The sequence below is a fragment of the Physeter macrocephalus genome, unplaced genomic scaffold, assembly GCF_002837175.3.
Source record: "Physeter macrocephalus isolate SW-GA unplaced genomic scaffold, ASM283717v5 random_1215, whole genome shotgun sequence".
Classification (NCBI taxonomy): domain Eukaryota; kingdom Metazoa; phylum Chordata; class Mammalia; order Artiodactyla; family Physeteridae; genus Physeter; species Physeter macrocephalus.
The window spans coordinates 1-23,869 of NW_021146855.1; the positions used below are offsets into that span (position 1 = coordinate 1).

The 23,869-nt window shown below is 46.2% G+C and overlaps 1 protein-coding gene across 3 annotated transcripts; it reads right to left on the bottom strand.

The window, feature by feature from the left end:
* Positions 1–44: 44 nt before the first annotated feature.
* Positions 45–23,497, bottom strand: LOC102983383 (hexokinase-2). 3 transcript variants are annotated; one of them, XM_028487127.2, is made up of 16 exons: positions 23,368–23,497; positions 20,214–20,333; positions 19,509–19,604; positions 18,626–18,725; positions 18,129–18,312; positions 15,571–15,726; positions 13,993–14,226; positions 12,552–12,856; positions 11,065–11,213; positions 10,690–10,809; positions 7,514–7,609; positions 6,966–7,065; positions 6,681–6,864; positions 5,000–5,155; positions 3,560–3,793; positions 45–1,699 (listed from the first exon to the last, which is right to left on the bottom strand). In XM_028487127.2, the coding sequence occupies exons 1-16, from the start codon at positions 23,368–23,370 to the stop codon at positions 1,555–1,557; spliced, it is 2,382 nt and encodes a 793-aa protein (XP_028342928.2). In that variant the 5' UTR covers positions 23,371–23,497; the 3' UTR covers positions 45–1,554. The 3 variants fall into 3 exon arrangements, with proteins under 3 accessions (XP_028342928.2, XP_028342929.2, XP_028342930.2); XM_028487128.2 differs by lacking the exon at positions 19,509–19,604 and having other exon boundaries at positions 23,368–23,385; XM_028487129.2 differs by lacking the exon at positions 5,000–5,155 and having other exon boundaries at positions 23,368–23,385.
* Between the last annotated feature and the right edge of the window lie 372 nt (positions 23,498–23,869).

Consider the following 23,869-nt stretch of genomic DNA (forward strand, 5'->3'; position numbering starts at 1 on the left):
CCAGATTCAGAATTAACTGCACTCTAAACAGCAGGGTAAGGAAGGTTTTATTTTTCCCCTCACCAGCCCCCAACCCCGCACCAAGCAGTTTGAAATAAACACTTCTTGTAAAAACAGCTCAGTGTAAGGAAGTCTGTGGACAACACCTCTTATAGAACATTTACAAAATAAACTGAAGGCGAAGTTTGCTAGGAGGGCACAAATCCACCAATAGTGTTGTCCCTGAAGTTTCGTTTGTTTGATGGTTTGTTTTGTTTTGGTTTGCTATCAACAATTAGACAATTTTTTTTAATGTTTTTGGTGGCTTCCTTTATCTTGTTAGAGAGGTTTAAAATACGAATAACTGCCCTAGGAATGAAGATTTCTAAGCAGTCTATTTGAAATGATTCCTGTTTCCTTTTGTTAACATCTCATGTAATATGGCTCCAGGAAAGTCCCTAGATTGAGCAGCCAGTTAGTGTGGTTTCTTCAATCCATAGCCCCAGCCACCTTCCAAGTTTCTGAGTCTGCAGGGAAAGGAGGAGCTGGCAAGGAGCTGCTTGGCCATTTGCTCACCCTAAAGAGGCTTTCCTTCTTTTCCTGCAGATGAATGAGGTATTTCTAGTAACCAATCAGTATCTTCATCTTCCATCCTTTAACTACACTGATCTACTAATGAGACCCTGTGTATTTACAGACATAACAAATTAACATATAAATACGTTACATACAACCAATCGTTACGTACAGTGTCAAAATGAAGAAGATGTACTTCATGAACTAAATAAATTTCAAATATAAATTAAAATGAAAATACAGTGTTTCCACTTCTGCAGGAAAAAATTTCTAAACAGACCAAAAAGTCTTCCCTCCCCCAAAGGTCTACTGCTTATGGATGACTTGTGAACCCACAAGGAGATGTGACAACAAGCCCACTCACTGGACTCTTGGCTTTGGTTTTGCTTGCTCAGACTCAGGATGCTTTGATTCCAGGAACAGCATCCACTGGAACCCACTAGGCAAACGCTTAAAGATGAGGTTGAAGTGGGGCTGCCACATGGCTATCCATGGGTTTCCCCTCCATTGCCGCTCCTCCTCCCTGCCTATGGGAGAATCAGACTCAAGTCAGTGGAGACCTCCCAGATCTCTGAGAGGAGAAATAGCATCAACTTCCATGCTGGGGGATGCTCTCCACCTAGAAATGTCATGTTCAGGCTCCAAGGTGAAGCAACCATATTTTTCATTAGTGTCCCCACCCTGTAGGATTATACAGGGACATGGAATTTGGCCAGGGGGATTACTAAAGGTTAAATTTTTTTTTCAAATTTTAAGAGAACCAATGGTAATGGTTGTGACAAGTGTGAACAAATCCTTACTTCAAATTGTATTTATCTCAGGAGGGCTAAGCCTTGGGTACCAAACTCTACAATGAGTAGACAGAGACAAAACCCAGTCCAATAAGTTCCTCTCTGCCAAGGAAAAGCCAAGGGGTCTGTCTCTGACACAAGGGGATCAGCTTATAATTTAAAGCAGGAAAGAAGGGAAACCAGAGGAAGTCCTTCCAATCTCAGGGCTCTACCGCTGTCCAGCCTCTCGGATGCGGCAGGCCACAGCAGTGATGAGAGCCGCCCCCTTCCCGCTGCCATCCTCCGACTCCAGGAAGGACACATCACATTTTGGAGCCAAGTCCTTCACCGTCTCATGCATGACTTTGGCAAAGCTGGAAAAGTTGGGAAGAAGACAGAAAAAATACCTTAGTCACAATTGATTTGTATCCTCAGAGATGGGACCCTAAGAAGTGATGCTGGAAACCCAGGAATAATTGAGACGGGAAAGAGGATGACGGCTACCATGTATTAAACACGATGTATTGTGTTTCAGAAAACTGAAGCTTGGAGAGACTAGCAACATGCCCAAATTCTATGTCACAGTGGGCAAGTAGGAAGCTAAGATTCAACTCTAGGGCAAAAGTCTGAGATTCTGGCAAGCTGTGTTCTTAAAACTAAGCAGTGAAAGAGAAGTTCAGCAGTCATGGACGCCACAAGCATACCTTGCAGAAGTGTATATATAACCTGTTCATCAACTCTGGAGGGAAGGACAAAGCCCCACATGTGTGATATTCTATTTTCCAGAGGTATTAACTCACATCAGACTCATATCTAACCCAAAATGTCATTAAAGGCAAAAGGAGCAGACTTAGGAGGGTGTGTTGAGAGATGACAGAAATCACAGATTCTTCCTGATATGGGACTAGAGAAAGAGACCGTTCGTCATCATCTCCCCACCATAGCAGGGACAAGTTGCTCCTCCCCATCTGCAGAGCTGAGAACAGAGGTTCCTAACACCAAGCCCCAGTGCTGGTGGCTGGACTTCTGTCCCCCTTCCGACCCTCACTTGGGACTGAGGTTCCTATTTTCACAATGACACTGATCATCAACAAGAGAAACTTGGAACTTCTCAAGGTCCAGTCTTTTCACTAACTGTGTAGACTCGAGGCAAGTTTCTCAGCTCCCTGAAACAATCATGGTGACAGCAGGTGACAATTCAATCAAAGAGTCTCTCCATCCTACCTCATGTCCAGGCAAGGGGCACAGCTCTATTCTTTTAACTTTTAGTTGAAGAGCTTCTAGGGGAGAGGGACTGAGGCACTTCCTAATTTTAAAACAATTTATTCAACATAAGCAAGTGAGGGAAGAAAGGAGAAGAGAAATAGTGACGAGAGGAGAAAAGGGAGAAGAGATGGAGAAAGACAGGAAAAAGAGTAAAAAGAAAAGGGAATTCAGTACTTCCATACCACAGTTGAGGGTGGAAAACTTCTTCTACAGAGGGCCAGACGATAGGTATTTTGAGCTCTGTAGGACATATGGTCTGCTGTTATAGCCAAAAGCAGCCATAGACAACACATAAACAAGTGGGCATGGCTGTATTCCAGGAAAACTTTAGTTACAAAAACACTTGTGGCTATAATCTGCCAACCCCCACCCTAGACTGTAGAAAAAAATCTTGATCCAGAGTTCCAGCATACATTTACTAGAATGTTGACAGGAGCACTGCTTGCAATAGTCAAAACCTAGAAATAACCCATATATTCATCATTAGAATAAATTATAATATAGTCATTCAAAGGTATGCCTTGAAAATGGATTAACTATGATTGCAGACTTCAGTGTGGATGCATCTCAAAACCATAAATGTGGTGTGAGAAAAGCCAGTCACAAAAGAAAAGATGTCATATGGTAAGTTCAAAATTAAGTAAAACTAAACAATGTAAATGCATACATAGATATATGGAGGGGGAAAAGAAAGCAATAGACTTAATCACCACAGCACTCACTCATGGTGGGGGGGGTGAAGGGTGCAATTGGGAGGGGCTCACAGGGGGCTTCCAAGCTGGGTGGTAAAACACAGACCTACTTCTAGTTATTAATCTTTAAACTATAATATATATATTATATACACTCTTTGGAATGTCTGATAATTTGCCATAAGATAAACAGAGAGAGAGAGAAAGGAAAGCAAGGGAAGAATGGTGAGAAAGAGGGAGAAAGATGGGCAGGAAGAGTGAAGATCAGGTACTCACTGAGGATGTAGCTTGTAGAGGGTCCCGTCCACGCCCACTGTCACTTTGAGGGTGTCCAGCCCACGGTTCTCTCGTATTTTGTCCACCACGGCGGCCATGCCTGCACCACAGAGCTGGGCTGCCCGCCGCGCCACCACAGTGCACACCTCCTTGACAATGATGCTGTCATCACAGGTGCTCTCGAGCCCTAAGTGGTGCAGAATGGCACGGACCTGCAGCAGGGCCAGGCAGTCACTGGGCCAGGAGGAGACAGCGAGTGGTCAGTCACATAACTAGAGGGTCTGGTGGCCTGCCACTCCGGGGCCTGGGCCCTTCATCAGAAGTGGTTTTGGGGGACCTGGCCTTCCAAGAGCTGGGGGTAAAAGCCACTGCCCCTGAGAGGTGGTTCCGTTCTTAAACTCAGTTCAGGAACTAGTGCTCGTCTCACTGGTCCTCACAGAGAGAACCCGAAGAAACATCTCCTTATGCCACTTTGCCCAGGAAAGGTAGGGCGCTGCTGCTACAAAACTGACAGTCAGAACAAAGGGAAATTCACTGTCCATGTATTCCACTTATTTGGAAATATTGACAGTAAAGACAGTGATGATGCTCATATGCAACAGTTTTCAGTTGCAAAGCCCTTTCCTGTCCAATCTCTCCTTGTTCACAGGTCAGCAGGACAAGCATCACCCGCCAACATTAAATGCCCGTTCTATTTCTACTCCCCCACTCTGGGTGGTCTGAAATCTACTCGTGCACTATTTATGAAACAAAGATAAATAAAACTATAAGAAGAAAATAAACAGACATGCAAACTAGAACAATATTCTATTCACTGGTGCAGATGCCCTAGGGCCCCACTCATGTACGCCAATCAGTTCCTGTTTTCCTATATGCATGAGAGTAATAATGACACAGCATTAATTTTTAAAAGGCTCTGAAATTCAGTATTCTAATTTGGAGCAGACTTCTCCACCATTAGACTGGAGGAAGAAGGCTTTGCTTTAACGAGCCGCCACAAGGCATGTTTCTGCATTGCCTGACATGCCAACCTTACTCAATCCTGGTTGCCTTATTACTGCAGCCAGCAGTTAAGAAGAACCCTTTTGCCAAGCATAAGTGCTTTAGCGGGTTATCTTCCTCCGTTCATTCCAATTTACATTCTATGAGCAGCTATATTTCTTTCTACCTTTGAAATTGGTCTAAAACCCAACAATACTTCTTTGCACAGGCTCATCCAGCTTACCATGATTTTTCATGAGAATATTATATATTTTCCCTTAAAATGCCAACTGTTCATAATGTACTTTAAAACACTATATAGATACAAACATGTGAGCTACTAAACTGACCTTTATGTAAGCCACACCCTGATCTTACTTGAACTGTGGAAATCCCAGCTTGTCTGTCCATGAAAAGGAGGATATACAGTCCATCCTACTCCAGGCCCTAAATTCTCACCTCTCAATCTGAGACAGGAACTTGGTTTCAAAGATTCCCCGTGTCTTGAGCCGCTCTGAGATGCGGCCACGGAAGAGCAGCCCATGCTTGGTGAAATCGATGAGGATGTTACGAACAATTTCGCCCAAGTACATGCCACTGATCATTTTCTCGAACCTGCAATGCAGGTAATGTTCATGGAGGTTAAGAAGGAAGGTGATGGGATGTGCTGAGATACACCAGCTCAGTCACCCCCATTGCATTAGAAGGTAGAGGGCATACAGATTCCCCTTCGGGGGAAGGAAATGCTATTTGACTCACTGGGGCAGGATTCCTGGCATCCACACATACTGACCCATAGTCTTCGGTAAAACGTGTCCTGAGGCCCAAGGGGTTTCCCTGAGATTGACCCAGTTTTATGGTTTCATTTCCCTTCCAAGGCTTATTCCCAACTCCTCAAGAAGGAACGCACACCCAAACCCCACCACACTTCCAGAAGGGTAAGATGCTGTCTTAATCCCCTGCGTTGCTGAGAATTTAGCATGCTTTCTCTTCAGCCTAATCACTTATTGCTCAAGTAACTAGTGCCAGCTGGAGACCCCTGTTCTGGCCACTAGTACAAAACATGATGAGGGTCTTCTGGCTCTACCTAGTGCCTTTACAAAGTCAATGTTCGGGGGCTTCCATGGTGGCGCAGTGGTTGAGAGTCCGCCTGCCGATGCAGGGAACACGGGTTCGTGCCCCGGTCTGGGAAGATCCCACATGCCGCAGAGCGGCTGGGCCCGTGAGCCATGGCCGCTGGGCCTGCGCGTCCGGAGCCTGCGCTCCGCAACGGGAGAGGCCACAACAATGAGAGGCCCGCGTAGCGCAAAAAAAAAAAAAAAAAAGTCAATGTTCTCAGTTTCAACCAAAACCCCATCATCATTCAATCTTGTCTTACTCCAGCCTGTTTCTTTCATTAATGTTGCCTGCCTGGCTCCTGGAGGCATTTTAGCCTGTGACCTCTACTATAAGCAAATATTTTGCAAAGTATATTCTGCAGAAGTATGGTCCCTGATTAATCTAGTTAGGAAACACTACGTGCAACCTCTTCCTAATGGGATCCCACCATACCAGGGGCTTTGTGATGCTGGGGCTACCCCCTTGTCCAGTATGACAGTAGAGGGTGCTATATACTGGATGGATGGAGGAGAAAGAAGTTTGCTCCTATTGCTTCCTATTCCTATCTGCCTCACCCCAGCAATCCTTCTTCACCCTGATGGCAGCAGGTGGTTCAACTGTCTGTTTTTCCTCAAGTTCCAGATCTAGGTTTTAATACTCTCTCCCACCTGTTCTCCTAGTCCTCAGGGTAGGAGCTGATTGCTACGTGTACTAACTACTCCTCAGCATCCCCTTTTTGTCTTTTCATCCCTTTAAAACCTGTGTGACCAGTTCCCTATATGAAATTCTCCTTGCAACATAACTGTTGTGATTTGTTTTCCCAGCTGGACTTCAAGAGCATCACAGTCCAGCAGGGGGAAAAGGACTTAACCCAGAACTTTCCAGATGTATTTGACAAGAAGCCCTTTCCAAAGAAATCTCTTCTATTAACATCTCAAGAGAATGAGTGTCCTGGGATTTGCTGTTGTGGAGGACCTGATCACTCATCACTGTTCAGCTCTGAGATGAACATACCAGGGCCGACATGCAGTTGGGTACCTACCTCTGTTTGCCAGGGTTGAGGGAAAGTTCATCCACAGCTGCATCAAATTCTGTGCGGAAGTCATCTAGGCATCCATTGTCCCCGAAGGCCCCCCACTCCATGTTGACACACATCCGCCCCTCTTCCCCTTCCACCAGCTCAACATTCCGCATCTCCTCCATGTAGCAGGCATTGCTGCCCGTGCCTGCCAATCAAGAGATGTCAGTCAGGGCCTCACTCTGCACTTTCCGCCCTCCCACCCTAGGCTGTGTGTCCCCACACAGGAAGGACAGCCCAAGTCCTTACCAACAATGAGGCCAACTTCACAGTGAGGGTCTTCATAGCCACAGGTCATCATAGTCCCAACTGTATCATTCACCACAGCAACCACATCCAGGTCAAACTCCTGAGAGCAACAGCAGATCCCAATCCACAAATGAACCACAATATTCTCCCTCCAGACCCTTGCAAGGGAGATTTAAATGTATCTAAAACTTATAAGGCAGGGCTTATTTTCTCTGCTCAAATATCACCTCTTCAGAGACATTCCTTGGTTATGCTATTTAAAAGACTGCCCTTCCCCAGCCCACTCACTCTGTCCTCACCCAACTTCATTTTCCTTCGTAGCTCAAGAGCAGCTGACATTAGCTCATGGGTTTGTTTATATAACAAGAGCTTTCTGTGGGCGTTCCTGAATCCCCAGTTGCCAAGAGCAAGGCTTGACACACAGTGTACACTCACCAACTGCTGAAGGACTAGGTTAACTCTCCCTTTGACCAACACAACTGCACTTAACACTTCCCCCAGCTCTGAACACACAGATCACTTCGGGCCTTATGTCACGCCTCTCCCACCTCTCGCCGGTGGATGGCTTCCTTCAGCAGTGTAACCACGTCCTCACCCTCGCAGCCAGATGCCTTGAAGCCTTTAGTCCACTTGAGGAGGATGCTCTAAAAATCACACATGGGCAGGGATGTGGATATCAGAGAAGGGCTCCTGGGTCATTTTCTAGTTCACAACCTCACAGGTTATACAGATGCCCTTTAGAAACCAATCATCTCACCCACAAATTATTCTAAACCTGTTTCACCTACTAGGAGTGTGTACTATTCAACAGGTACTGGGCTAGGCACAACCCATGTGTCACAACATTTAATCCTCACAGCACTTTTGTGAAATGTTTATCATTATCATGCCCATTTTACAGGTAACTGTAGCTCTGGAGTAACTTGCCCAAGGCCTACAGCTTGGAAGAGAGGAGGACTCACCCCCAGGTCCACCAATTCCAATGGATGGGCTGATAAGCACCATACGACTGCTCCTGCCAAGTAACTAAGTTCTATACGCTTGTTTCTTTCACTGGCAAAAGCAGTTTTCCCTGTACATCGTACAGAGGGGCAGGTTTGTGTCTCTAAATTTTCAAACTCTAGTACGAAGTGAACAAGTACCCTTTGCTGTGTCAAAGGGCCCTCCAGGAGCAGATAGATATATGGTGGCTTTGAATATGGGGGACTGGTTGATACACTGTTCCCTGGTTCCCTCTTTGCTGCCATAGCCCATCAGAGAACAAGCATCAAGGACCCCCAGGCCCCCTTCCTGAGAGGTCAGAACCTATAAGTGGGCTGTGTGCTCACTATCCACCCCCTTGTATGGTTTCTCCATGACTTGCTTGGTTGTTTATACCAACCAGCTTGGCATTTCATGGCCCAGGAGTTTGGTCTCACAAGTCCCGCTGTGTTCAGATCCCAGGAAATTCGGAAAAACAAAGTACAATCTCAGCAGTGGCCTGGTTTACACACCCACATCCAAACAACTATGTGCTTATCTCCACCTGATTTTCTTGTCTACAAATTAGCTTGACGTCTCTGATGAAATTTTGTGTTTGGCACTTTCAAGCATACAGAATGTTCAAATTACATTATTGCAGGTGGTCCTTAATAATAAGACATGGAGAGGCCCCAACAGCTGAGGAGAACTGCCCGTGGCCACCAGCTAATCCAGGCAGCTTGAGGCCTCTGGACCTCAGCACCTGCTGTTTTTCCCATCAACAGGGTGATCTCAGCAGAGCAGAATCCAGCTTACAGACAGAACAACAGACAAAACCCGGCTTCTGCTTCGTTTGTTCTTAGTTTTCACAGTTCTAGACTGAATACATGCTCCTTACAGAAACTTAGAACATATGGTATAAAGTCCAATACAATGACCTGGAATTTTACAATTCAAGCACTAACAGAAACAGTTAACATGCCTTGGGAGCCACCAGATAAATATATAAACATATATACATGTTGCTATACTTGAAAAGTAAGATAGTGTCTGTTAAAAATATTTCAGTAGGAAAAGTCTGGAAGCATATACACTGGAATGTTATGTTTTTATCTTCCTATTAATCACGTTTCATATATTTCTATATTATAAAGATTATACTTTTCTTAAAAATATTTTTTTAGTCTTACCACCAGTGTTCTCCCAAATCATTGAAATTTCTTGAAAAAACTAGTTGCTGATATGAGGCAGGAAATGACTCATGATTTAACTATTTCCCAACTGTTGGACAACTTGGTTTGTTTCTAATGACTGTTATAATAAGCAATGTTTCATTAAATATCACATAAATATTTATACACGTTTGATAAGTCCTTTTGGTAAATTGATGCAAATGTGAAGGCTTTAAAAAACAATTCATTGACACTGAAAAGAATAATATGTTGAGACAAAGAAGTTGGAAAAGCTAAAAGCAATACCGGACTAGCTAACACTGGACAAATGTTAACAGATGTTGGGAAATACTGGATTAGGCAGGGTTTTTATTGCGGGACTTCCTAAAACCTTACCTGTGCTAGTGCACGTGGTGAATTTAACTCGCAGAAGGGAGGAGTAGGAGGCATTTACAAAACTCAACTGAGCAACGTAAGGCCTGCTGTTCCAGGGACCCTGTTGGAAACGCAAGCCTTTTCCCGCCACTGGGCCAAGCCCACTGTACCTATGACTGTTCCCACCTACATGCCTTTCTCCATACTGCCAGGCCTGCCTGCCTTTCTTCCTCAGCAACTCATTCTTCTGACCAAGTATTCCTCATGCCCTCCAGGTATGTGCTCAGATTAACATCATCCTCAGGGCTTCATCATTCCACTGCTGCCACATTCCAAAGAGCAGCTCTTGCTTTTCTGAGCTTGCTTCCTCAGTCCAGTTTGTTTGTAAGCACCTATAGCAAGAACCATGCCCTTTGTACCCTGGTAACTCCATCCACAGCATATGTCCACCAAGCATGTAAGCTTCTAGAACACCGATTGAGACAGAGAGAAACAACTGCTTAAATAAGAGTATTCTGATATCTAACATACCAATCATCTGCCCTGAGTAAGCCTAGGCATTGCCTACTCAGCTCTCCTATACTTCAACACACCCATGTCCAGAATATCTGAGAGCACCAGCTCTTCAACAACCTGCTTCATTCATCCAAGGCAAGTTGACAGGGAATGAAAAGCAAAGGTGACACTAGAGAAACACCAGGGCAGCCAAGGGAGATGGAATGAAATGTCCTGAGCCCAAAACAGGAGCCTCAGGAGCAGCTGAGTATAATTGACAGCATGGACTCAGGTGTCAGGAAACTGGAATGAAATCATGGCTTAGCCACTCCCAAGCTATATGACCTGCAAGATATTTGGCATCTCCGCAGACATTGTTTTCCTTTCTGCAAAACGGGTGTACAAACACCTACCTTATATGGCTGCTCTAAGGGTTAAATGAGATTACGCACACAGGAAGCCTAGGAGTACCTCGCATAAAATGCTTTAAAAATGTCAGTTGTTGATATTACTGGCATCATCATAATTATCCCAAAGATTGTTACCTGCTTGACCTCTACCAGCTCTGACTTGCTCATTCCCATCAACAAGCCCTTCCCCATGACTGGTCACTCATGCCTTTGTTTTCTTCCTCTCAGCTCCGCATTCTCCCCTGCTTGAAACTCTGGCTGATTCAGAGTCAGTACAGTCCATAGGAGAGCCCTCCAGGAAGGCACTATTACCTCGTCCAGGCTGTTCTGCTGGCAGGGGAAGGAGAAGGTGAAACCCAGAGGCAGGGACACGCCCTTCATGCCCATGTACTCAAGGAAGTCGGCAATGCAGTGGACGATGTGGTCAAAGAGCTGTAAAGAGAAATTGGGCTCTGAGAGGGGGAACCCTGGCCCCGGTGGGCTGCCCCACCAGGGTCTGAGCACCAGCTCGAGGCCTCCACCCAGGAGAAACGCCAGCTGAGGCATGCACCTAAGCAAAGGCCAGCCCAGGGCCCTAGACCATGTAGCCCTTCCCAGGACCACAGGTGAGCAGAGAAAGCAGTGTCCTCCCAGGTGAGAAGTGGGTGTCTCCTGGGGTCCCCTCCCAGAGGTGCCACCCTGCCTCACCTCATCCCCTGTGCCATGCATGACCTCCCGCGGGATAGAGTAGATCTTGTTGTGCATCTCCACTCCACGTCGCTTCCCATTCCGCACGCGCACCAGCAGGACCCGGAAATTGGTACCCCCAAGGTCCAAGGCCAGGAAGTCACCTTTCTCTGGAAAATAAGCCCAGGAAGATGGTGCATTGGGGCTGGAGACAGTGACAGTCTAAATATCTTCCCCTAATGGGGAGCTCTCCCAGGAGGCCCTGGACAACCTCAGGGTGATGGACTGTGAGCTCCACCTAATGATAAAGAAAATAAGATCCCCGGGGCCAGAAACCTGCTGGCTCCTTAGTGGTTCTCAAATGAATTCAAGTTGTGGGGCCCCAGGGGTCACAATGAGCTCCAGAGCTCCAGAACACAGGAAAGAAATGGTGATACAGTATACTCCAAAATATCCAGACATGCCACTTGTACTAAATCAAAGGCCACCTTATATAAGGTTCTAGAATACAGAAGGAACAACAGAGTCCAACTCTTTAAGGGAAACTGAAGGGAAATTTTTCTAGAATGAGAAAACCTTCCTTTTTAGGACAGTCACAACGCACTACGTGTGTCACACACAGTTTCCATGCAACCCTCAGGCAGCCCTAAGAGGGAGGCATTGCATTCCCCTCTACGGAAGAGAGAGATCTGGCTGTGCTCAGGGCCACACAGCCAGAAGATGGGAGAGCTGGGACCAAGTCCCAGTCTCCAGCTCTGGAACCTGTACCAGCTGTACCACACTGGCCTGGTCAATGATCATTTTTCTGAATTGGGAAAAGACCTCCATTTCTTAGATTGCAAGACCTAGAGCAGGGGTCAGCAATCTTTTTCTGTAAAGGGCTGGGCAGTAAACATTTTAGGCCTTATGAGCCATAGTCCCTGCTGCAACCATACAACTTGGCCATGGTAGCGCAAAGCAGCCATAAGCAGCATGTAGGCAACTGGGCGTGGCTGTGTACTAATAAAACTTTATTTACAGAAATAGGCAGTGGGTCAGATTTAGCCCATGGACCTCAGTTTGCCAACCCCTGGCCTTATAAGAGCTAGCCCTGGAACCAAAATTCCTGATTTGAATCCCAGCTCTGCCATTTTTCTAGCTGTGGGAAGTTGGGCAGGTTTCTTAATTTCTCTGTGCCTAGGTTTTGTGCAAAACGTAATAGCTTGTTAACAAACAAAATTAACTACTAATCTCTGTTAACAGTTAAAAATTAAATGAATTAATATGTGTAGAATGCTTAGAGAAGCATTTGACACATAGTAAGCATTCATTAAGTATTTACTATTATCATCATCCCGTTTTAGCAGAGGAATGCCTTGGTTGAGACCAGCGAACACTAGAATTTCCCAGTACTATAACTGAAGAAACATGGTCAACAATCTGGCCTGAACACCCAATGCTAAGGCTAAGGGAGTCCTCCCACAGCGATTGAACCCTGTGGTGAGCTGGGTGGCAGCCCTGCCACATACCTGTGCCATCAGGGGTGGCACACACATAGGTGGGCAGCATCTTGACGGGGGCAATGGTGTGAGTCTCCTTGCTCAGACCTCGCTCCATTTCTACCTTCATCCTCCTCTTGACCTCCAGCAGCTGCTCACGGCTCAGCTTCAGAGGCTCCAGGGTCTTCTGGCGGGCTCGGTGTTGATCGGCCAGCCGGTAGGCCACTGCTGTCACCATGGCTGCCCCCTTGCCACTACCATCCTCAGAGCGGAGGAACCGGATGTCACAGTCGGGCACCAGGCGCCGCACGGTCTTGTGAAGACGCTTGGCAAAACTGCAGTCACAGATGTGGGGTAAGAGGTGGGTGTCCACAGTTAGAGTCAATGGTACAAATGGTTAGGGCAGTAGCTCACCACCTCAGCCCAAATGACACCCTAAACATCCTCTCCCTACTCTTTCCCAAGTTAAGGGTCACTGTATAAAAGCTCAGATATTCAACTGCGACCACCCTGCTAAAAGGAAGGGTGGCCTTCTGGGAAACCAGTGTCGCCTGCATGCACTCACAGAAGACCCCCTTCCCATAGGCCACAGTTCCTTTGCCCAACTTATCAGCCTCAGGTGATTCTGACACCAACTACTATTCATGTTTCATCCTTCATTTCATTAGATGCAGCCTATGAAAGACCCAAAAAGGAAAAAGTCAAAATGCTTTTCTGGACTTTGGCCTCTCTTTGGCCCATTTCTGCCAACAATCCTAGAGGTGTCTGAACAGCTGTGTTCGGCAAGAAATTCTTGTGTGGTGGCTGCTTGGAGCCATGGTCTCCAGGGCCTACTCCAAGTGTGGCCTATAGGCCACCAGCATCGCTGGGGGCTGTTAGAGATATAAGATCTCAGGCTGAACCCAGACCTTCTGAATCAGAATCTGCTTCTTAACAAGATCCCCAAGTAATTTGTGTGCACTTTAAAGTTTTTGGAGCTTTGGACTAGGAGCCTAGGGAATGGAATGGCTGAGACCTTCCACATCTACCTTCAGTTAATGAAGGCCCATTGACCTGGCTAGCACTCATATTAGGTGAAAATGATGGGATAGTAAGTGGGCACAATTGAGAGAAATCCTTCAGGTCCCAACTGAAATTTGAGTATTTCAGCACTTATGACCAAGGGATCAAAACATGGAGGGCAGGGCAGGATCAAATCAATACCCAGGTGAGCCAGAGAAGCTGGAAATAAGAGGGTGCAGAAAAAGAGCCCCTCGAAGCCAGGAGAGCTCTGAGGAAAGCCCTAGTTGGCAGCCTTCAGAAATAGCCTCCACCCATGCCACAGAAAACACACTCCCAGCTCCTGCTTGCCCCACTGGGAGCTTTTATTCTACAAAGAACCTCAACTCTGTGGTCCATCTCCACCACCCCACAGTGCAAAACAGGGTTCCTGTGGAGTCAGGCCTCTCAGAGGCCCCGAATGCTGGCTCACTGGGGATGCTTCTTGTAGACAGAGCCGTCCACCCCAATGGTGGAGCGCAGCCGCTCCTCGCCCTTGTTCTCCTTGATGCGCCGCAGTACAGCTGCCAGTGTAGCCGCACACAGGCTGGCTGACCGCGTGGACACGATCTGGCAGACCCGGTGAGTGGCCACACAGTCCTCCTGTGTCGGGTCCAGGCCCAGCCGCACCAGGATCTCACGGGCCTTCCGGATGCCATCCTTCTCCCTGGGAAACAGAAACAGCGTGTGGGCAGGGGTCCGCTCACTGTGGCCAGTGGGAGGGGTATGTGGGCCGACAAAGAAAGCCCTCGGCTCCAGCAAACACTATGTCCCAGGGAGGGCAGACACCCACCTCACTGCTCTGTCCACCTATGGGGGGTGTGGGGGGGCGTGGAGAAGTGAATAAGGAGGAGAGGAAAGCACAAGCTGAGTTCCTCTCCCAGACACACACACACACACACACACACACACACACACAGAGTACTTCAGGTGCCCATTTTTCCCCCAGTGAGAACAACTAATTTTTCTCATGCACATCCTGTGGGAGGACAAGGCCTTGGTCTTGGGGCTTTACGCACCAAGTTGTGTGTGTGTGAGTTGTGAGTTTGCCTTTCTCGACCACAGGAACCCAGCTGTGGAGCCCATCCTATTTTCTCTCTATAAGGCAGTCAGAGTCTATTGCACTTCACAATGGAGTCAGCACTGCTTTACCTTGCGTCTAAAGATGGCGATAAAGGGTTGATGCTATGAGATTAGCCCTCTTCTTAGGGGAACTAAGTGCCACACAAATATGAGTACTGCCATCCCCTCCAACTTTAACAAGTAGGTACAGTTCCTTCAAGAATTCCACTTAAAACAAAATCATTTGAACTGTCTCACTGCTCTCTTTAGCACCAAAATCACCTCCTCTCCACCATCTGGTCCCCAAGACAAGGCCTCGTCAAGCGACAAGTGGAAGTCTCAAGGACAGGAAACCAGGCCCAACCCTTTGGATATTGTTAACTGAAAAACAAAAATCAGGCCATCCTCACTCCCACTCCTGCCACTCTGTGAAGATGTAGGTAGGCCTCAGCCCTACCTTTTGGAAATAAATTGGTCAGTCTCGGGGCCATCCAAGGACCTATTTTTCTGTTATGAAGCAGGAGTCAGGACAGAGCCCTTTTTGAAAATCACCAATGGGGAATGAAATGTCAGAGCTTCAGGAGAAGGGAAAGGAAGTAGATGCAAGTGAGTCATTAAAGGACCCACAGGGAGCCTCCAGCATTAAGCTTAGGTCCCTGGGCCAGGCAGGAGCACAAGTGCAAAACACGACTCCCTGCATGGGGGCCAGCTGTCCCCAGCACCATGAGTCACTTTGGTAATCAGCACGTTCAAAACAGACAAGAGTGGAGACTATCTGGCCAGTGACATCAAGCCACAGGCCTGCCATGTGAGGCCCAGGCCTCACACTGGGTGAGACCCTCCTGCCATCCACATTTGAAGGGTCAAGGGCCCGTGCGACTTCCTCATTCCCCAGCCACCTGTCCACCGTCCTGGGGTCCCAGTGAACAGAGAAGGACCCGAAGCTTACCCTTCAATATCTGAAACATCTTTGGTCTCAAAGTGGCCCGTGGCGAGGAGTTCAGGGCTGAGCTTCCCCCCAAAAAGCAGCTCCTCCTTGGCCATCTTCACTAGGATAAGCCTCACCAGCTCCCCCATGTACATTCCACTGATCATCTTCTCAAATCTGCAGGGAGATACACCAAAAAAATTAAGTCTCTTCCTTGTGGAAGCAACATGCACACATGTGGGGCTGATGCAGGACAAAGCACTCACTTGTGTGGCACTGACTAGGAGTGAGAGGTGTAGAGAAGTGATGGTATTTCCTTCTCTAGCAAGGAAATGCTCTTTTAAAATGAAATCTTATGTAGAACCTCAATATTTATTTACAAGAGGAAAAAAAAAGGTCAATCTGATTAAATTTGGGGCACAGGGCCAGCAACTCATCACCTCACACTGTCCCTCCCCTTGCAGGCCATTTGTGGATTCCTGAGAAAACTGTGAAAATAACCTGGGCTGGGAGGATGATGAGGAAAGAGTAGAAGGACAGGTTGGGACAGGTGAGAAGGAGTACCGAGTGTCAGGTGGTCTTGGGAATCTGGGAGTGAGACATGTTTGAAGTTTCTGAGGAGGAAGGTGACAGGATAGCTGAGAGGGCAGTTGGGTAATTTATTTTTTCAACACTAGGTGACACTGTTTTCTTTACAAGATCGTCTTTCTGGCTTAGATATGTGACAGGAGAAACCAAGCCCTTACAATTCTTTCTAGCAAAAAAAGGCCCTTTCTTGGTATCTTAGAAAGGATCTAGGTCCTAGAGAGAGGAGGCACGCAGGGCCTTGGGGCACTAATCTACGCAGGGCTTCAGAGGAGGCCCAGAGGCAGGGGTGTGGATGGGATTCCGATGTCACCTGGTGCAAACTAAAGAGAGGAAGCCGGGCCCTCAGGAAGTGACTTGCTCAAGACCCAAAGCCAGGTATGGTAGAACCGGAGCTAAGTGGAGAGCTGGCAAAACTGCCTGAGCAGAAGGTATGTTTAAAATGTTTAAGCACCAGCACAGGCACGCTGCCTGAGAGGTAGCCCAGCTTCAACAGTAAGGAACTCACAGGTCTGCTTCTGAACCTTCTCCAAAATAGCTGGTTCTATGACAGAGAGGGGAGGGGGCCAGTGGGGCTCTGAAGTGTGAGTGGTAAAAGTTTTTATTTCAGTTTTTAAAAACACTTTGTTTCAGTCAATGTTTGGAAAATATTTATTTAGAAACATATAAAGAGTGAAAAAAAGTTCCTCCTCAAGCCCAATAATAACTTCAGGGATAGCTGACACGTTGGTACATGTCCTCCCAGCATTTTTATTTTTCTTTTTGAGCAGTTTTTTCAATCCATGAATTTCTCACCAGCCATGACAGACACAGCCAGTCTATGAAATGGACTCATGTTTCAACATGTGAGAGATGCTTGTGACTTAAATAAACTGTGCTTTGAGGAAGCAAGGACTCCCCCTGTAAAGAAAAGGACTCTCTTTTATAAAGCTGGTTTATAGGGTTGTATTTTCCTCTCCAAGCAGGGATTGGTACTAGAAGATTTCCTACAACAGTCACAACATCAGTAAGACCATAGTGGGCCTGGGAATTCCCTGGTGGTCCAATTGTTAGGACTCCACGCTTTCACTGCCGAGGGCCCTGTTCAGTCCCTGGTTGGGGAACTAAGATCCCGCAAGCCTCGAAAAAAAACCAGAGAGGGCCTGATTGCTCAAAACGTTTTGTAACTGCCTTCAGAGCTTGCAGCAATCGCCGTTTCAAGATCTTTAATAAGGACATTGGGCAAATGTTTGTGAGAGTGAAATAATGTTTTGTAAGAATCAAAAGTAACTAAAAACCAAGTCTCACCACGTTGGAGAGACTTCAGGGGTCCAAAATGCTAGAGCCCCTCCTCCAGGCCACTCCAGGATCCTGGCTGGACCACAGATCCAGGGAAGGTGGCCAAATGGGCTCCTTAACCAACTTTTCTACAGGCCTTGGGTCTGGCTACGGCTGGAGTGGGAGGCCCTTGGACTGCTGCGACCCAGCGTAGCTCATAATAGGCAACGCTGCAGGAGTCTGAGTCAGAACCTCAGCCAATAATTAGGAGCCAACTCTCACAGCCTCATCCCCTGGGCAGTGACAGAGCTGGGAACTACGAAAGGAGCTTTCAGATCCCTAATCTTTGCCATCTCAACATGACTTTTCTTATGTGGTGCACAAACTGTTTCTATGGACAGCTTACAAACTGAAGGTGGAAAGAAAGAGCAGGTCCGCACACTTAGAATACGAAGAATTCGACCTTCTAAAATGACTGCTCTGAGAGACCCAGTCAAATCATTACCCATAATCTGTTTTGTCCACTTGCTCTATCTTTTTTAGAGCTCTCTCAGCAACTGATAGTCACAATGTATTAGGAAGCACAACATTCCCATAAAGCAGTGGGTGTCTTGGCAACTTTTGGGGGCTATAAGTTTGTAAGGTAAAAATGAGAACTGCCCCCCGGCCCTGGCCAGCCCCCACCTCAGCTCTGGAGCCCACCCCTTGAGCCCATAGCACACAGGGGGGCTGCTCACAGTTGCTTCCCGGGGTTCAGAGAGCCCATGTCGATCTCCTGGTCAAACTCCGTGCGGATGTCGTCAAGCGCGCCATCATCCCCAAAGGCTCCCCACTCCATGTTGATACACATACGGCCCTCGTCACCCTCCACCATGTCGATATGGCGCATCTCTTCCATGTAGCAAGCATTGCTGCCCGTGCCTGGACAAAACAAGGAACTTCAGCACCCACCCGCACCACCCTCCCTCCAAACCCCACCTCCCTCCTAAGCCTCCGTCCTGAGACCACCCAAGGTGGCTGGGATTCCTCAGTGCAGACTCCCAACATCCCAACATGGTCCAACCCACTACCACCCACAACTCCACAAGTCCTGGCTCAGCCCTCCAAAGTGACCGCACCATTATCTTCCAATATGAAGTATTGGAACATCCGGGCCATGGACCCCTCCTCTCTTTGCAGCCCACCCCCGCAATCCATCGGCCAGCACTGCTCCTCACACCCAGTGCTCACGCACCCACAATGAGACCAATCTCACAGTTCTGGTCATCATAACCACAGGTCATCATGGTCCCAACTGTGTCATTCACCACTGCCACAATGTCAATATCAAAGTCCTGCAGGGATAAAAGGAAGGCTTCTGACTTTCACTGTCACAGAAAGGTTACAGATGTGAAGATGAAGAGAAAGAGCAGTAAGACACACAGATCAAGTGCAAAGCTAGAGCTGGAAACTGGGTCCAGATCCAGTCTAACAGCAGCATCTCACTTCTCACCCTGTTGGTCCTCATCTTGGAGGATTTCGCTGACAGCAACCCTGCGGTCTAAGTTCACAGCCATCACTGCACTGAGAAGAGCCCGTCTTATCATTTTCTTCTCATTCTCTTTTTTCTTTTCTTTCTCTCCCTCCCTCCCAGAAGGTCTTGTTCTTCTGTGACAAGACCTTTATCATGTCCTTTCTCTACCTTGTTCCACCCTAATGTCAATATCATCCCAACTTTCTCATTTGAAGATGATATTCGAGCCTTCTTCAGATTAAGAACTAAAGGGTTTTTCTTGCACCAAGACTAAGATTAGTTGTCCATCATGCTAATATGAAGACCCCAAAGGCATTTGATCATATATAAGATCACTGGCATGCTAACTATCTCTCAATATAGGTATGTCATTATGCAGCACACGTTAAACTTATACAGAGCTGTATCTCAATAAAACTGGAAAAAAATAAAGATTATTGAGTAAAATAGCAGAGAAGAAAAGAAAACTTCTCATTAAGAACCACAGAAGATTCTCATGCTGATTTGAGGACAGACAGGGAAAGACTTCAGAGTAGACCCAAAAGAATATAAAGAGCCTCCAGACCTCAAGCTCCTGCCTCCCCATCTCTGCTGCCCTACTCACCCCTCTCCTCTGGATGGCTTTCCGGATCAGAGTAACCACATCTTTCCCTTCCACACCACTGGACTTGAACCCCTTGGTCCATGAGACCAGGAAACTCTGGAAAAGAACCAAGGAATATTGATTCCCCACAAAACTCAACCACACTCCTCATCATCAGGAGACCTCTTCCATGGGGCTAAACTAAAGTCATGACTGAATTTGTATATTTCTTCCTGACTAGTCTAGGAAGGAGAAACTCTGTCAATGACCAAGGAAGGAGACTAAATGAATGATTTACTGCCCCCAAGAAGTGGAAAAAGTAGGTTGTAGAAATGCCAAAATAAGACACCTGTATCCTAATGTCATTAACTTTCAAGGATGTCTATCATAACACTTTAGAACAAAGGAGTCCCGGACTAATTTCTCACTCCTGTTTCCCTAAGAGGGATAAGGATAATGTGCAATGTATATGGTCCTTCAAATTGTCATTTGACAGTGATAACGACCCCCTCTTCTCCGATACCTCTTTACCATCGCTCTCACACATACCTACACACACTCTTCCAGAAGGACAGAACACCCAATATTCAAACACTGTCCACTCGATCCATCAGAAAAACCTCCTTTACAACCTCCATTGTAAAGGTAGCAGGTGGCTCAGAGTTCTTCCCAGTCCTCCCAGTCCAAAGAATGAAGCAACTAAAGTGTTTGAAGAACTCATCTTACCTCATCTAGTTTTGTTTGGAGACAGGGGAATGAGAAGGTAAAACCCAAAGGGAGCTTCTTGTCTTTGATTTGTAGCTTATCCATGAAGTTGGCCAGGCATTCAGCAATGTGGTCAAACAGCTAAGGGCACACAACACAGGAAGATGAGCAGGGAGGCAGAATAGCATAGAGATTAAGAACATGGACTTTGGGCTCAGAAAGGAACTAGCTTAGCTGAATGCATACAAGATATGTATCCCCTCTGAAGTTTTAATTTGTTTTAATTTGTTCATCTATAAAATGGGGGTGATAACTGTACCTGCCCATGAGTTACCAAAAGAATTAAATGAGTCAATACATATAAGGACTTAACACTAGTTTTTGATTATTAAATACTGTCTGGACTTAAACCATTTATCCAAACCACTGTCAAAATAACTGCATTAGGCAGGGGAAATCATAGCCAAAGCTAATCAGAAAGTCATCGCAAGCCCTGGTAATGGAATATCCTTTGGTGGCTCTGTCAGAACCTCCCTTGACATGGATGCACAGCTGATTGTCTTACCAGAAAGGGCAGCCTATCTCACTGCCAAGAAGTATTTTAGCATCCCTGTCTCTTGTGATTGGGGGAGGGGATGGGACATTCTCTGTTGGCATTCTATAAATGAACTTAACGAAAATAAGTAACTTGGGCTTCCCTGGTGGTGCAGTGGTTAAGAATCCGCCTGCCAATGCAGTGGGCACGGGTTCGAGTCCGGGTCCAGGAAGATCCCGCATGCCACGGAGCAACTAAGCCCATGAGCCACAGCTACTGAGCCCATGTGCCACAACTACTGAGCCCATGAGCCACAACTACTGAAGCCTGTGCGCCGAGAGCCTGTGCTCCCCAACGAGAAGCCACCACAATGAGAAGCCCGCACACCACAACGAAGAGTAGCCCCCGCTCGCAGCAACCAGAGAAAGCCCGCGCACAGTAATGAAGACCCCACGCAGCCATAAATAAATAAATAAATTTATTTAAAAAAAAAAAAAAGAAAAGAAGTAACTTTTATATTTTTCCTCCACTCTAGAAAACCAATTTCCTGGGGGCAATTCCAAGAAGTTAGTTTTGTTTTCTAACTTCAGTATGGAACACCCAAGTGAGCCCACAAAGAGCACTGAAGAATAAATAGGGTTTTATGGGTAGGCAGCCTCACAACTGTGACTATTCTAAGCAGGACACAAGGCCCCTAAGAAAAATCCTAAGCCTAAGAAATCATCCAGACTTTCAATCTGCCCCAAAGCCCACAGCCCCATAGCTTCCTTTTTGCCCACTCAGCATCCCCAAAGAGAAATTGGTGACCATTCCAGATACTTAGAGACTGAGGCCAGGAACATTCTGGTGCAAAAAGTAAGCAAAGGTCAAAAAGACTGAGGAGCAGACATAGAGAATGGACTTGAGGACACGGGGAGGGGGAAGGGTAAGCTGGGACAAAGTGAGAGAGTGACATGGACTTATATATACTACCAAATGTAAAATAGATAGCTAGTGGGAAGCAGCCGCATAGCACAGGGAGATCAGCTCGGTGCTTTGTGTCCACCTAGAGGGGAGGGATAGGGAGGGTGGGAGGGAGACGCAAGAGGGAGGAGATATGGGGATATATGTGTATATGTATAGCTGATTCACTTTGTTATAAAGCAGAAACTAACACACAACATTGTAAAACAATTATACTCCAATAAAGATGTTAAAAAAAAAAAAAAAAAGAGACTGAGCAGATTCCAAGGGCCAGGTTGACCAGATGGCAAAATCTAAAAGCCAAGGGAGGTGAAGGTGGACAATATTCCTTTCCTTCTCCAGGCAGAAGCAAGGAAGATTCCACTAATCCTGGGGTCCCCAAAGTGTGGGCCACAGCAGCATCACCATCATGTTACAAATGCAAATTATAGGGCCCAAACCTAAACCTGCTGAATCAGAAGGGGTGGTAGAGCCTCCAGGTGATCCTGAAGCAGTGGTTTGAGAACCACTGCACTAAACCACAAAGGTATTTGCATTTATAAAGGAACTGAGAGGCTTGGGGTGGCAGGGTAGGTTGAGAGATGCACTGGTTCCCCAGATGTCTGGGGTATGCTCAGTGAGAGGCTAGGAAGACAAGACAAGCCCCTGCTAGAAGGGGACCAGCTCTAATTGAACTTCCCACATCGATCCTCTCTCTCTGTCTGATCATGTGCAAAATTAATCTCAGCTGATGCTGAAACTCTCAATTTCCAAACCAAAACATTCTCAAGAGCAAACGCTGGGCAATGACAGGGCTCTCTCGCTAAGAGGATCCCCAATGCAAAGTGCCAACTCCCTTGAGCAGAGATCAAGTATTTTAATGTGGAAATAGGGTTTCTAGATAGATACTCAGCAAGTTCTGTTCTGTTGGGAAGTTGATCAGAGACAAAGTTTACAATAGGGTTAAACAAATTCCCAGCACCTTCTTCCTGGTACTCCAGTCAAAATGATCTTTAGTACAGTAGTTATCCAAAAAAAGGAAGTTGCAGAAGCTGTGCAAAGAGATAAGGCCAGTCATCAGAGATGGGAGGAGGGTTGGAAAAAGTAAAATGATTTCCCCTCATCCAGCCCTGATCACTGCTCTCTTTCCAATTACACTACCAACAGGGGAAGGCAGAAAAAAAAAAAAAGAGAGAGACAGTGGAGAGAGACAGTGAAGAGACATTAAATAATGTGTTTCCCAATACAGTAGCCACTAGCCATCTGTGGCTATTTCAATTAATTAGAATTTTAAAAAATTAAAAAGTCCCTTCCTCAGTCACACTAGCCATATTTCAAGTGCTCAATACTACACGTAGCTAGTGGCTGCCTCACTAGACAGGGCACATATCAAATGGTTCCACCACCGTGAACAGTTCTATTGGACAGTTCTGAGTTAGAAGGACCTACAGCTCTTTAAAAGAGGGTAAAAGGAGACCATCTCCTTCCTTTAAAGGAAGACTATATCCTTTTCTGTTACCTAATGATCTAAGGATAAGATACTGGGAGAAACAGCTAACACCTTCCTGCCATAAAAAGCCTCAAAAGGGCATCATTTTATGAAGGTAGAAAGGTTTCCTCTTCCTTATTGGTCTGAGAATCTGTTCACTCCCCTTCCCACAGGAAACACCTTAAAAAATCTAAAGTGGCTGCTATTACCATTTGTAATTCACTGCTCTCATGTGGAAGTTCATGTGGCAGAAGACAGACTCTGTCCAGGGACCCACACTGCCCAGGTTCACAGATCTTCAAAAACTTTTGCAAGTTTTGAGTTTGGTGATTTGGTCTTGGTTTTAACTAAATTTTATTTTTTAAATCCATTTGTTTTCCTATAGTTAATTAAAAGATTGATACCTAATATTTTAAAAAGGAAAGAAAGACAAAGGAAAAGATAGGGGAAAAAGCATCAGTAATTCCACCACTAAAATAGCAACAATGAATTTCCTTCCAATATTTTTACCAAGTGTTTTCTGCTGTTTTTAGGACAATAGCATTCTTTCCCTTTCTTAGGATGGAATCAACACCTCTATTTTCTAGTTTTCTTTGTTTCATTTTTATATAGCATTTTTTTCCATTTATTTGAAGGATTCTTAATATCACAGTAGATTCATAGTTTCTTCCAGATGGGTCTCATAGATTCTTTTGGACTAACACATTTTGT